General features: G+C 45.6%; 1 protein-coding gene across 7 annotated transcripts in view; it reads right to left on the bottom strand.

Annotated features, from left to right (window-relative positions):
- LOC308291106 (IQ motif and SEC7 domain-containing protein 1-like) overlaps positions 1–15,038 on the bottom strand; it is a 343,395-nt gene that overhangs the window by 29,304 nt on the left and 299,053 nt on the right. For 5 of the 7 annotated variants that reach the window (XM_080733034.1, XM_080733035.1, XM_080733039.1 and 2 more), the window contains 6 exons: positions 12,812–13,091; positions 10,068–10,400; positions 6,941–7,120; positions 4,959–5,426; positions 2,447–2,829; positions 885–1,046 (listed from right to left, as the gene is read on the bottom strand). In XM_080733034.1, coding sequence (XP_080589160.1) covers positions 885–1,046; positions 2,447–2,829; positions 4,959–5,426; positions 6,941–7,120; positions 10,068–10,400; positions 12,812–13,091 — 1,806 coding nt within the window. Of the gene's footprint in view, positions 1–884; positions 1,047–2,446; positions 2,830–4,958; positions 5,427–6,940; positions 7,121–10,067; positions 10,401–12,811; positions 13,092–14,710; positions 14,846–15,038 lie in introns of those variants that run through there. The other 2 variants (XM_080733037.1, XM_080733038.1) reach the window with 2 other exon arrangements.

The following is a 15,038-nucleotide window of genomic DNA, read 5'->3' as shown; positions in this document are numbered from 1 at the left end:
CCCCCAGAAGCAAAATTTTAGTTACAAACGTTCGCTTTAAAAATACATATATTCAAAGATTTGCACACATTTTCACGACTTTTTCAAAAATAGCAGATCTACAAGCTCGCAGCGCGGCACTCGGTGCCGCGCTGTGAGCTTGTAGATCTGCTATTTTTCACTGGTTAAAGCATTCAATAATTCTAAGGCCTAAATGGGTTAAAATCTCTTCAATATGACAGTAGGCCACGGTGTCCCCCAGGGCACAACATCCCCCCCCCCAGCGACCCCGGGGCAACAACATCCGCTCCCAGTGCCACTAAACAGCATCACTCTTTCCCCGTCATTTCCCCCCACTTTGATCTAAATCCCTTCAAATAAGCCGTATATCATTTTAAAATCTTGTTTTTTTCTGTGGCATTTTTATTGCTTCATTAGACAGGAGAGTGTAGCGACAAAGTCGTGTTTGAACCCGAGTCATTGCAACTCACAGGAAGCATGCGGTAAGTGCACTTACATCACATACGCATGTGACAACCGGCAGCCCTATTTTGGGCTCATAATAGCCAATGTACAAGCTTACGAGCTTGTACATAATATTGGTATATATGTTGTAGGATAAAATATTTATTGGGCTTAAAGGAGTAGTTCACCCCAAAATCAATTTGTATTGATTACTCCAATGAAAGTTGAGTTCAATAATACTTTTTTGTATTTTTTTTTTGTAAATGTGATTATAGTTAATGTATCGCCATTGATTCCGGATGGGGACCCAAATGCAATCCCTTTCAGAATCAATGGGGGTACATTTATTGTAGTCTATGGCGTGAGTAATCAATAGGAGAAAAAATCATTTTGGGGGAGAACTACTCCTTTAAGTGTCTCAAATCAAAGCTCATACTCACTCCAAGACATCTCTGTTGAACTGCTTCTGTCTGTTGCCCAGGAACTCTCCGATCATCTGTCTGCTCAGACCTTTCCTCTGTAGCAGGAAGTGAGCCACGCCCACGGGCGTGTCAGGAACGAACCCTCTCTCTGTCAGGTACTGGATGCCCTTCTCTGGCTTCCTGGGAGAAGAAAAGAAAGAACATGCGTGATATCGTCTCTGAGTGTCGGGGTGGAAACCTTGTACGTCCAAAACCTTTCGGGAAATGAAAAAAAGAAAAGAAAAAAGAAACCTGTGTTCCATTGGATCCACTATAACGTCGTCATCGGGTGGAAACCTTGTATGTCCAAAACCGTTCGTTTTGCATTTATCATTTCAAAAACGATTTAAACTAGTGAAAACAGCCGATCTACAAGCACACAACGCCTCGCGGTGCGAGGCGTTGTGTGCTTGTAGATCTGCTGTTTTCACTACTTTTGTGCGACGGCCTTGTATGATGAAGCAGGGCTTTACTTTGCGAAAAAACTTAACACATTTGAAACTTGGATACGAGGTTTCCACCCGACAACGACGATAATGTAGTTACTATTTAGTCACAAGCCCCTGTCAATACTTTTCATTCACAGGTGAAATAATTATAAAAAAAAAAAAAATCCCACAAACAGACTTAACCACTTCAACTTTCGCTTTCAAAAACAGTGGGAAAAGGCAGATCTACAAGCTCACAACGTGTTGCGTTTCTTTTGCATGCTTTTGCATGACACATAGTAGACACTGCTCTCTGAGCGCTGCAATGAATAGAAGCCACTGTTCCTAGCAGTTAGGATAGGTAAATGAACAGGACACCTTTTACTTGTATGCAAATTCACAGGGACTAACTATTCGTTCATTCATTCATTCATCTTTTCGGTATTAGCACCCTGATTAAGAATATAAATAAACCACAATGAAGCACCCGTAAGTTAAATTAACCAATTAAACCCCAGCATCCTTAGTGTGGGGAAGACTTTCACAGAAAAGCAGCGCTGGGAGCTTGTCGATCAGCTATTTTCTGTGAAAGCTTTCCCCACAATAACAGAAAACAGAAAAGACACACGTATAAAAGGACTATATTATAGGATAGGAGAATTCCGGACTAGCCTTCGTACCGCGTTGATCTCATGTTATGATATCCCAGATCGACCAGTACAGTTCTTTTTTTCTTTCTTTTTTTTTTATTATCTCAAGTCCTCAGCATTATCACTTTAACCGTTATTTTATGCTGGATTGTGGATAAAAAAAATGCAGACATTGTAGATCTGCTATTTTGTGAAAAATCGTGAAAATTTGTGTGAATATTTTGACTCTATAAATGTCCTCTAAATCCTTCTTCTAAATCAGTGGTTCTCAAAACTTTTCATGTCAAGAACCCGCAAAGTTACATGCATTTGGCCTCGGACCCTCCATCTCAAAATATGTTGTTCCACGGACCTTTTTTTAAAAAGACATATTCAAAGATTTGGCGAAAAAAAAAAAAAAAGATTTTTCAAAAATAGTAGATCTACAAGCCGAGAAGATCCTCCGACCACCGCCGACACCTACTTGTTGAAGAGGTTGAGGCCGATGCGGTAGTGCCTCTTGCGGATGACGTCGTTGCTGAAGACGGGCGAGTCCCAGCTGTTGCGCGTCTCCTTGTGGTACGTCTGCTTGCTGAGCGTCTGCTCGCGCTGCAGCGAGTCCCGCGACGACGACTCGGAGCTGCAGTTGATGGTGTCGTTGGAGTTGGACGTGCTGTTGACGCTGTCGTTGTCGCCGTCCGAGTAGTCCGACTCCGACCGGCTCTGCCGGTTGGCCGAGCCGTTGATGGCCAGGTGGCTCTCCAGCTGCCGGTGGCGGTGGCGCATGGGCGCCTCGTCCTCACCGCCACGGGAGGAGGGGGGCGCGGCGCGCAGCGGGGGCCCGTGGGAGATGTGCTTGGGACTGGCCTGTGAGGGGGACATGATATGGCTGCTTTATATCTAACCTCTATGTTTATATACTTCTACAATACACAGGGTTCCCACACATTTTTACCAATTAATTTCAAAAACTTTTCCAAAACTTTTACAGAATATTGAACCCAATTTCCAGGACTATATAACAATAATTCAGCTCAATAACGAGTCGCTTACTCCCACGCGCAATGCCCAAAGACAGGCAGTGTATGCCAGTGGTTCTCAACCTTTTCAGGCTGTGACCCCCGAAATAATCATAAGCTGGGGACCCGGCACCCTGAAGAGCACTAAGAGTTAAGAGTTGAGGAATTTTGTATAACACGTTTTTTTTTGTTTGTTTTTTAATAGCCGATCTACATGCTCACAACGCCTCGCGTTGCGAGGCGTTGTGAGCATGTAGATCGGCTATTTTTACAATTTTTGCCTCTAATATTTGACAATTTGGCCAATGTTTAATTTGTCATTTCAGAGGTATTAACAAAATCAATAACCAAAGACAATCCATAGCTATTTCTTCCAGGACCTTTCAGGACCCATGATCAATTCCAAAACTTTTCCAGTACTGGAAGAATATTTTTCTAATTTCAAAATATTTCCAGGAATTTCATGACCGTGGGAACCCGAAATACATTATGATATTTGGTAGCTTGTAAAGCCGACTTTCCATAGGCATGGCCGCACTCCACTCCACCCCACCCCACACACTTTTGCCAGGTTTTCCACTACAAGGAACTGGGTAGTGGTGTGAAAGTGGTACAAAACAGGGTACTAAAAAGTATCCACTATTGAGTGGGTCCGAGCTCGGCTAAGCGGGGCCAAAGCAGTGACGTATACGCGCTGCTGATACTGATTGGTCGGAGGATCTGGCTCACGGCTGAGCTGTGTCTTTCAACACAAAAACTTGAGAAATATTTTAATTTGCGAGTCACGGCTGCAAGTCAAGTATAAAAGCAAAGCCTGTTTGTAATATATATATCTGTTTATAAAGAGGTCGATTAGGCAGAATTGTGTTCCCCAGCCCTGCAGTTGAGATTCCACAAAGCACCTAAGCTATAACCAATACAAACAGCGGACATATCTATCGTTGCGAGTCGCAATAAACAACCGCCATCTGTTATTTTATATAGATCTTGATATGGATCTTCTCAGTGAGATGTTTCCTGTTTGTATTTGTAACTGCTTGTGTTGAATGGGGGAAATAATCTCTGTCGTGTTTGTGTTTGTTCTGGCAGTCTACTGATATACAGTAACCAAATGGACCCGGTGCTACAGAACCCAATAGATCCAGCCGTTCCTTAAATGCATAAATAAATAATAATAGCAGAGTGTTGTAGGGGGCAAGTTTTCAGCAATTATTTTTGTCTAGTTTGTGGACTCAGGTTTAGTGTCTTTATTGCATTTTTGCACAGTAAAACAGGACAGCTAGAGTACATGCTAGCTCAGCTAGCCTCTACATTCTAGCTGCTTCCTTGTGTAGTTTGGCCAATAAAGTTATTATTTGACCATGTTCACCCCGACGTTAGTCGTCACTATAGTTGTAAAGACTCAATGAAGACCTGTGTCACTGTGTGAGTGTGTGGCATCTAAACATTGTCCAACACATCTCTAAAAATAATTAGCGTTAGTTAGCGTCTCCGTTGTGTTTACAGAGAAAGATCCTAGATCCATTATGTTGAAGAAAAGGGGCTTCGATTTCTTTCGGGAGGGATGGGGAGGAGGGTAGTGGGAGGGGACACTGTACTGTAGTGAAAAGCTAGATATGAAAATGTGGTGCGGTGCCGTGTCGTGTAGTGTCGGGCTAAAAGCTGCTATGGAAAGGCGGCTTAAGAGTCTAAATGTGTCCACTAGGCCTGATAGCTATTGTTTTGGTACAGCCTAACATCTTGTTATGGTTCAGCTGGTCCTTGAAGCAGCGACAGTATAACTGTGATCTCTGACTTAACTGTGATCTCTGACTTGTGCCTCTTGGCAGAACTACCATACCACTGACATGAGCGTTATTGTACTTCACCCCCATGATATCATGTTACATAAACATAACCATCAACGCCTAGAATATTCTCTGGTCTGGTCTCCTAATTAACTGCCTCTTTGACGATCGATCAGAATTCCACGGCTACCTGCGACGACGTCACGATGTGGCCACCGTGGCCCGGGTCGTAGAGCGCCGGCCGCTTGCTGACGGAGCCGCCGCGCTCCGAGCGGTCGCTCAGCTCCGCCGAGCTGTCGCTGGGCGGCTCGATGGTCAGCAGCGGCAGGTGGTCCATGCGCAGGGAGGAGCGCTGCTGCTCCTGGCACTCCAGCGAGGGCGTGCTGCGCGTGCTGGTGTCCGTGTCGCGCCCCTCGTCCTTAGGGTCCATGAGGGGCCAGCAGTACTCCTGCGAGGAGTTGACCGAGCGCAGCCGCAAGTCCGACTCGGTGCTGGAGGGCTGGTCCCCCTGGCCCGACCGGGTCAGCGGGGGACCGCCGCCGTGGCGGGGCGCCATGTCCTCCTCGTCGATGAACAGCGTGACGTCGCTGTAGGAGGCCAGCATCTCGTCGTGCATGCCCCGGGCCCCGGCGGCTCCGCGGCCCCCGTGGGGCTTCACCTGGTGGAAGGGGTGCAACGACACATTTAATAGCGATACGATACGCATCACGATACATGGTTGACGATACGATACAAGGACGATATTGGAAATCGATATAGTAGCTATTGAGCAAAGAAATTAAATCTGTGTGAAACGCGTCACTAGTGCATTTGTTTTTGGTCTTTTATGATTTTATTTATTGATAGGAGTTTAGTTTAGTTTAGTTTAGTTTTATTAGCACATTGTTATAAAAACAGAACAATACATATTGAGGATACAAAATACTGCGCAAGGAGAGGAAGAAGACAAAATCCTTTCCTTAATGAAAGAGGTCATTCATTAAACTGATAAAAGTTCACTATAGGAACAATACAAATATACAATATACAAGTTATGTAAGAGCAGCTGTCCAATAAAGAAGTAAAAACACAGAAACTCCACAAAAGACAGAAAAAGACAAAAAACTAAAAAAAACTACTGTCCTAAAAAACTTTTTTTTTAGGACAGTAGACTGACAGGAAATGGGGGGAAAGATTGGGAGTGACATGCGGCAAAGGTCGTCCGGATCGGGAATCGAACCGGTGACACTGCCAGGCATCCATGCCTATGTGGCAATGCCTTGGTATGCGCCTGGACCAGTAGGCCAGCGGGCGCCCCCCAGTGTGCCAATGGATATACTAAGTAAACACTGTGATGATATTTCAGCACATTATGGACAAACCCGCACCTTGACACGAACCCAGAGATTACACACATTTATCGATAGACCAAGAGTAGCTATATGGAATGGAAAAGTAATTAGACCCCTCTTTTTCATTTTCCCTGCTAAAATTGCTAAGTAAAGTCACAAATACTTAGTTTCCATACAATCGATTATTTGCATTGCAAACGATTCGATACCGATTATCTGCATTTTAAAACAATGCGATACGATACAAAGCCAAACGGTACAATATCTTGCTTTTGCATATCGATATTGTAGATCAGTGGTTCTCAACCTGTGGGTCAGGACACCCAGGGGGGGGTCCAAAAATTATTTTGGGAGGTCCCCAGATGATTAGCTTAATGTGCAACATTGTTTTCTCACTCAACATGATTAGCTTAATGTGCAACATTGTTTTCTCACTTACAACAGTAAACAAACCAACATAACGTTTTAGTGTGTAGAGGGTATATGCACATTTCTAAAGTGACAATTTAAGGACTTTTTAATACCTCTAAAATGACAAAGTGAATATTGGCCAAACTGTCAAATATTACAGGCAGAAATTGTGAAAATAGCAGATCTACATGCTCACAACGCCTCGCAACGCGAGGCGTTGTGAGCATGTAGATCGGCTCTTTTCACAATAGAACCGTGATATACAAAATATAATTCCTCAACTCTTAGTGCTATAGTCAGGGTGGGGGATCCCAGTTAAAATTATTATTTAGGGGGTCGCAGCCTGAAAAGGTTGAGAATCACTGTAGTAGATCATTGCAAATTTTAATTTCGACTTTCGATTCAATTACTAATATCGTCACACCCCTACCTGGTAGGGCATGTCCCTCTCCATGTCCCCGTGGCCCCCCATGTGGGGCCCCTCTGCGTCGGGGCCCTCGTCGCCCTGCAGGCTGCGACAGTTGAGCGCGTCGTCGATGGACTCGGCCAGCGACTTCACCTGTCTGGAGAAGGCGTCCTCCAGCTCCGTGATGGCGTCCGTCAGGTCACCCTGTGGAGGGAGGAGGTTGTCACGGTACATGAATGGATTTTAGCAGTGGTGGGAGAAGTACTCAAATGTTTTACTTAAAGGGATATTTCACTTATCATCTAATCAGGCTTTTATGAACACCCTGAACAGTTTTTAATTTGCTTGATTCAATATTTTGATATTTGATGTAAATGTTACCAGGCCCTCCAGGCCCAGGGCCTCTCCCCACACACACCCATTGTAACTTCAAACTTCATTTTAACCATGATAGATTCATTAAAAACACCCATTATTTTTTCTGGTGACTCATATTACCCTCCTAATATGTGAGCAGGCCGTGTTTTTTCGATTTTTTCATTTATTTTTAATAATTATTTTTTGTATTTTCCCCAATAACTATTAAAAATAAATGCCTCGTTGTGAGCATGTAGATCTGCTATTTTCACAATAGAACTGTGTCAAAATGTAATGCCTCATACATGGGTCACATGGAGAAGTCTATACAAGCAGGGGACAAATATTTAACTAAGATCCTCCTGGTTGCTGCGAAAAAGGCATTTACCAGGAACTGGCTCAAGGATGATATCCCGGACTACAAACAATGGAGGACAATCTTGGACAATATTCAGGACATGGAACAATTAACGCTTAAGTTGAAAATAAAAGAAGAACTCTTTAATAAAAGATGGTAAAAAAGTTAAAATATGATTATTTTGGGGGCCGCGGCCTGAAAAGGTTGAGAACCACCGACCTAGGCGATGACGTAATTCAAATTTACGATGACGTCCATGTCATTAAAAATGACGTAAATTCAAAAGAATCACGTGAGTAGCAGATCGCCGCGATCTAGGCGGCGATGTTGCAACGATGGCGACGCGGTAGGTAGGTAGGTAGGTAGGTAGGTAGGTAGGTAGTAGGTAGGTAGGTGGGTAGGTGGGTAGGTGGGTAGGTAGGTAGGTAGGTAGGTAGGTAGGTAGGTAGGTGGTAGGTAGGTAGGTAGGTAGGTAGGTAGGTAGGTAGGTAGTAGGTAGGTAGGTAGGTAGGTAGGTAGGTAGGTAGGTAGGTAGGTAGGTAGGTAGGTGGTAGGTAGGTAGGTAGTAGGTAGGTAGGTAGGTAGGTGGTAGGTAGGTGGTAGGTAGGTAGGTAGGTAGGTGGTAGGTAGGTAGGTAGGTAGGTAGTAGGTAGGTAGGTAGGTAGGTAGGTAGGTAGGTAGGTAGGTGGTAGGTAGGTAGGTAGGTAGGTAGGTAGGTAGGTGGTAGGTAGGTAGGTAGGTAGGTAGGTAGGTAGGTAGGTAGGTGGTAGGTAGGTAGGTAGGTAGGTAGGTAGGTAGGTAGGTAGGTAGGTGGTAGGTAGGTAGGTAGGTAGGTAGGTAGGTAGGTAGGTAGGTAGTAGGTAGGTAGGTAGGTAGGTAGGTAGGTAGGTAGGTAGGTAGGTGGTAGGTAGGTAGGTAGGTAGGTAGGTAGGTAGGTAGGTAGGTGGTAGGTAGGTAGGTAGGTAGGTAGGTAGGTAGGTAGGTAGGTAGGTGGTAGGTAGGTAGGTAGGTAGGTAGGTAGTAGGTAGGTAGGTAGGTAGGTGGTAGGTAGGTAGGTAGGTAGGTAGGTAGGTAGGTAGGTAGGTAGGTAGGTAGGTAGGTAGGTAGGTGGTAGGTAGGTAGGTAGGTAGGTAGGTAGTAGGTAGGTAGGTAGGTAGGTAGGTAGGTAGGTAGGTAGTAGGTAGGTAGGTAGGTAGGTAGGTAGGTAGGTGGTAGGTAGGTAGGTAGTAGGTAGGTAGGTAGGTAGGTAGGTAGGTAGTAGGTAGGTAGGTAGGTAGGTAGGTAGGTAGGTAGGTAGGTGGTAGGTAGGTAGGTAGGTAGGTAGGTAGGTAGGTAGGTAGGTAGGTAGGTAGGTAGGTAGGTGGTAGGTAGGTAGGTAGGTAGGTAGGTAGGTAGGTAGGTAGGTAGGTAGGTAGGTAGGTAGGTAGGTAGGTAGGTAGGTAGGTAGGTAGTAGGTAGGTAGGTAGGTAGGTAGTAGTAGGTAGGTAGGTAGGTAGGTAGGTAGGTAGGTAGGTAGTAGGTAGGTAGGTAGGTAGGTAGGTAGGTAGGTAGTAGGTACTAGGTAGGTAGGTAGGTAGGTAGTAGGTAGGTAGGTAGGTAGGTAGGTAGTAGGTACTAGGTAGGTAGGTAGGTAGGTAGGTAGGTAGGTAGGTAGGTAGGTAGTAGGTAGGTAGGTAGGTAGGTAGGTAGGTAGGTAGGTAGGTAGTAGGTACTAGGTAGGTAGGTAGGTAGGTAGGTAGGTAGGTAGTAGGTAGGTAGGTAGGTAGGTAGGTAGGTAGGTAGGTAGGTAGGTAGTAGGTAGTAGGTAGGTAGGTAGGTAGGTAGTAGGTAGGTAGGTAGGTAGGTAGGTAGGTAGGTAGGTAGTAGGTACTAGGTAGGTAGGTAGGTAGGTAGGTAGGTAGTAGGTAGGTAGGTAGGTAGGTAGGTAGGTAGGTAGGTAGGTAGGTAGGTAGGTAGGTAGGTAGGTAGGTAGGTAGTAGGTACTAGGTAGGTAGGTAGGTAGGTAGGTAGGTAGGTAGGTAGGTAGGTAGAGGTAGGTAGGTAGGTAGGTAGGTAGGTAGGTAGGTAGGTAGGTAGGTAGGTAGGTAGGTAGGTAGTAGGTAGGTGGTAGGTAGGTAGGTAGGTAGGTAGGTAGGTAGGTAGGTAGGTAGGTAGGTAGGTAGGTAGGTAGTAGGTAGGTAGGTAGGTAGGTAGGTAGGTAGGTAGGTAGGTAGGTAGGTAGGTAGGTAGTAGGTAGGTGGTAGGTAGGTAGGTAGGTAGGTAGGTAGGTAGGTAGGTAGTAGGTAGGTAGGTAGGTAGGTAGGTAGGTAGGTAGGTAGGTAGGTAGTAGGTAGGTAGGTAGGTAGGTAGGTAGGTAGGTAGGTAGGTAGGTAGTAGGTAGGTAGGTAGGTAGGTAGGTAGGTAGGTAGGTAGGTAGGTAGGTAGGTAGGTAGGTACCTGGGAGGACGGGTGCGGGGCCATGTTGGCCTGCGGGTGGCCCTCCATGTCGCCGCAGTCGGACTGGACCAGGGCCAGCGGCGAGCCGTCCTCCGTCATGGACACCTGCCTCCCCTCGAAGTAGGAGCTGTGGACCTTCTCGGGGCCCTCGAAGGACAGCTGCATCCTCATGTTGGACAGCACGATGCGCCGCGACATGCGGTTCTCCGACATGGAGCTCCGGAGCCGCTCAAAGTTCTTGTTCATCTGGTACTGGCGGAAGGCCGTCTGGATGGTGCGCGCCGCATGCCGGGTTATGAAGCGTCCGCCATATTTGCGCTCCAGCATTTCCACCTGGAGAAAAGAGAACGTTCGTTAATTGGAGGTTTAGTCCACTCTAAATATTTCAGTGGCGTCAATTGGGTATGGCAGGGGTATGCAGCTGCCATAACCTGGGTCCAGGGGGGGGCAATAAAAGTTACTTTTAAATATAAATCCATGAATGTCTCTTTGTCTATCTGTGCTGGTTATTATGTTGTTAAATTACAGTAAAATAACTACAAATGCAAAATGTAACAAAATGGTCACTTTAACAAGGTATTATAATTATATTCTCCACTCTTGTATTCTCCCCATCTTGACAAAATGGTATATTCCCAAGCTAAGGTATGGCACGCAAGACACCAGTCGTGTCGCCATACCTTAGCTTTTTCTGAACTGACACCACTGAAATATTTCCTGGTCTTTCCTGGTTTGGGGCTTGTTGAGTTGAACACGAGTGTTGTTATCCTCGTAAATTATGATCTATACGTTTTGTTCCATCGGCATTAATAATATAGAATATATATTTATAATGTCTCACTGCAGCTGAAGAATCAACTGCTCTCCAAAAGAAGGGACTGCGTCAGGATTTGGGTTTTCAAATTTTGCACGAACTCGACCGTACTCGACCCGACCTGATGTTTTCGGGCTGGGCCTAAAGTGTATGCTAATTAGCCAGGCTGAGCCAGGCCTCGGGCAAAAAGATCTTCATTATAATCCTTTTTTTAAATGATAATAAGAATAACAATTTGTTCTTTCTGTGTATTTATCTACAATGAAGATGGTCCTGACCGGCAGGGCCGAGCGAAGGGTAGAGCGGACGGTGCGGTCGCTCAGGGCCCCGCACCTGCAAGGGCCCCGCGCTAGGCTTGGTTAATTGATTTAGTTTTGTTTTCATATTAAATCTTCACACAAACACCGCAATCTGCAGGACGGAGACAGAGCCTGTCAACCGATTGGCTGTGATATCTCCCTGACAACCAGCAACAACCAGTGAAACGGCTGACTGTCCCTTCGGGCTATGGGATTTAATGTATCTAGTCTTGAGACACGTACAGGATCCTACAACTCATTCAGCGTTCCCTTCCCTTCCGTTACTTACTTATGAGAGAGTTGAGAGAGAGAGAGAGAGAGAGAGAGAGAGAGAGAGAGAGAGAGAGAGAGAGAGAGAGAGAGAGACTTCCCCACAGGGCCCCGCATTTCTCCGGAACGGCCCTGCTGACCGGCCTTTTACTTTTACTCTGTGATAAAGTTCTGAAATTCTGCCTGAATCCGACCCAACGTTTTAGAGCCGGGCCGGGCCTAAAGTGTATGCTAACTAGAAGTTTGCGGCCCGTTGAGAACTCTAATAGGGAGAAGAGGGGAGCAGTTAACTCAACCAGAGAAATACAGAGATATATTGTTTTCAACTTTTTGTTTAATGTGTGGCATAACCTTTGTTTTCCGATGAAACGCAGCAACAAAGCATCTGTCTGCGTAATATGAACAGACTGGAAGAATGATGGAACGCCGCTAGAAACAGCCAGAGATGTCAGAGAGTGTTATGTACACAGTAAAAAATCCCTAGATATTATATATCCCCAGCACCAACTGGTACAGAATTCAGCTGCTGACATATTCTAAGAAACATGACCATATCACACCCATCTGTCTCCTCTGGTTTCATAATATATTTTAAAGATTTTACAGATAACTTTTAAATCCCTGCAAGGACTAGTCTCTCGGTTACATTTCAGATACACTTGCTGTCGGGCATAAACCTCTATCTCCATATTTAAACTTTTTGTGTTTTTCTCGTAAATGAATACCCTACTTGATCACACAAAGCGCTTGTAGATCTGCAACTTTTGCCATTTTTTTTAAGTTGAATCCTGAAAAGTAACATTTTCTTTTGTACTAATGAGGCTTCCACCTGACAGAGGCTCTGGTCCCCTCACCTCATCACCGATTTTGCTGTCCAGGCCCTCCGAGGCTTTGCAAGGCCCTGCCAGAGGACCTAAGTCTAGCGAAAATCATCATGTCATGTTTTAAATCAATTCTGAAAACGACTTTTCTCCTGCTGAGTGTTCTTGCAGAGTATTCTTGCGTCGTCTTGCATCATTAGCCACTGATTTGACTCTGCTGTTGTAACGGTCTTTATTATGGTAATCTCGCTGCTATTTTAACTGGTGTTCTGTGTAAAGCCCTGTTTGGAAACGAACAACGCAAATAAATGTACAGTATTATCACTATTATCACTATTACAGTATCAGTGTTAATTGATTCACTTGTAACTTCCAAGTTACGAGCTTGTAGATCTGCTATTTGTCAATAGCATTCAACAATTCTATGCCTAAATGGGTTTTAAACGAACGCTGAGGAAGCGCGCGCGTGTGTGTGTGTGCGTGCGTGCGTGCGTGCGTGTGTGTATGCGTTGTGCACGACAGACAGCTCCCGCCCCGCACCTGTTTATCCTGGAGGTCGGCAGAGAGCTCGTAGCTCTCCGAGAGCGAGCGGGACCTCTTGATGGCCTCCTCCTCGGCCTGCTTGCGGAGGATGGACTGCGAGTGCTGCAGCTTGGCCCTGCGGGGCCTCTGGGGCCCGGGCTGGACGCCGTGGCCGTACAGCGGGCCGTCGAAGCGGTCGGGGCTGATGGCCGAGCCGTGAGTCACCGGGCCGCGGCCGTAGCCGGCTCCGCCGTCCAGGGAAGGGCCGCTCTCATTGGGCCGTCCATCCCCCTCCACACTGCACAGAGAGAGAGAGAGAGAGAGAGAGGAAAATTAACGTCGTTGTCCGGTGAAAACCTTGTATGTCCAAAACCGTTCGTTTTGCATTTATCGTTTTAAAAATGATTTAAACTAGTGAAAACAGCCGATCTACAAGCACACAACGCCTCGCGGTGCGAGGCGTTGTGTGCTTGTAGATCTGCTGTTTTCACTACCTTTGTGTGACGGCCTTGTATGATGATGCAGGGCTTTGCTTTGCGAAAGAACGTACACACTTGAAACTTAGAGATACGAGGTTTCCACCCGACAACAACGTTATGCTTATTTTTAATCACCCACACACGGAATGACTAAAAATGAACGATGGGTCGCCAACGCTGACAAAGTACGAGGTGATTCAGACATCATTCGTCAAGGGAATGTTCCACTGTCTGTGTTCCTTCTTAGGCTGTGCACCCGGGTGCCAAATGTCGTTAATTTGACTCTGTGAGAGCGGGTCCATTTGTTACCATTTGTAGACTCTCACAACCTCTGCACAGTCAAATCCTTTTGTAACTCTGTCACATGCAGGGGCGTCACAAGGGGGGGGAAAGTGGGACTGAGTTACCAGGGCCCAAGGTGGAGGGGCCTGGAATTATTTTATACTTTAGCTATTGAAGAATAGCAGATATACAAGCTCACAGCGCGGCACCGAGTGCCACGCTGCAAGCTTGTAGATCTGCTATTTTTGAAATGTCGTGAAAATGTGTGCAAATCTTTGAATATATGTATTTTTATAAGCGAACATTTGTAACTAAAATTTTGCTTCTGGGGGGGGTCCTCCTTGGAACTAAATATTTTGAGATGGGGGTCCGTGGCCAAATTTTGGGGGTCCTTCACATGAAAAAGTTTGAGCACCACTGACATAGAAACATAGGTTTTTCAAAAAACCTTAGAGGGATTTCTAAGATTGCAGAAGCACACATTTTCACGATTTAAGAAAAATAGCAGATATACAAGCTCACAGCGCTGTGAGCTTGTATATCTGCTATTTTTCTATAGTTAAAGCACAAAATGTGAGTGAATCCTTGTACCCAAGGCCCAGAATTTGGTGTGACAACCCTGGTCACATGAGCGGATGAGTGCGTAATATGCCATGACTCAAGACAAGCACAGTGAACGCCCAGAACACATGCGCTCTATGGGGAAACTGTTACCTGGAAACTGGGCTCATTTTGTGCAATTATTGCGACGAAACACAACCGCATTATCTGTGGTTCTGAACATTGTAAATGGACCTGACACAGAGCTATACGTAGCCTGTGGCGAGTCATACACTATGAGCTTGCCAAGGCAGCCTTTTTCATTGAAACTGCTGATTCCACTGCTTCTCAAATACATGTTGCAGTCATCAGTTTGATTAAAAGGAGTCAAGAGGGTCTCCAATCATTACAATTACGACATATATAATACATTCTGCCCGCTGTATTTATAGGCTAGTGGAAACGGCACATCAGACATGTCTATAAATTGAACGAATACTTTGGAAGATTTGACTGGGAGCCTGATGATCTCACACACTGAGAAGAGGCGATGTATTTGACAAGAGTCAACAGAGCTGTAGAAAACCATTCAACAAACTGAAAAGGCCATACTCACTCACTCGTACATTCTGCCGTGCTAAACGGCCGCTGCTTCGCGCGCAACGACCACCTCCTGTTCTCTAAGAAATGCCAACTCTTCCTCCATAACTTGTCAACCATATTTCTGTCAGGAGTCCAGAGGGCACCGAGGTGCTCTTTCTCCGAGGGAACCAAAGTCTATACTGTACGCCACTTCAAAAGAGGCCAATCAGTAATGACCAACACAACGGTTACATCATGTTTGAAGAAGGGAAGCACGTGGGCGATCCAAAGTCCAGTTTGCTGCAGAATGCCAGTAAACACAACCGGGGAACGAGCTCTCAGAAGTTGGCCGAAAAAATATG

Source organism: Nannobrachium achirus, assembly GCF_963921795.1.
Source record: "Nannobrachium achirus genome assembly, chromosome: 9".
Taxonomy (NCBI): domain Eukaryota; kingdom Metazoa; phylum Chordata; class Actinopteri; order Myctophiformes; family Myctophidae; genus Nannobrachium; species Nannobrachium achirus.
This window is presented reverse-complemented; position numbering and strand designations above follow the sequence as displayed.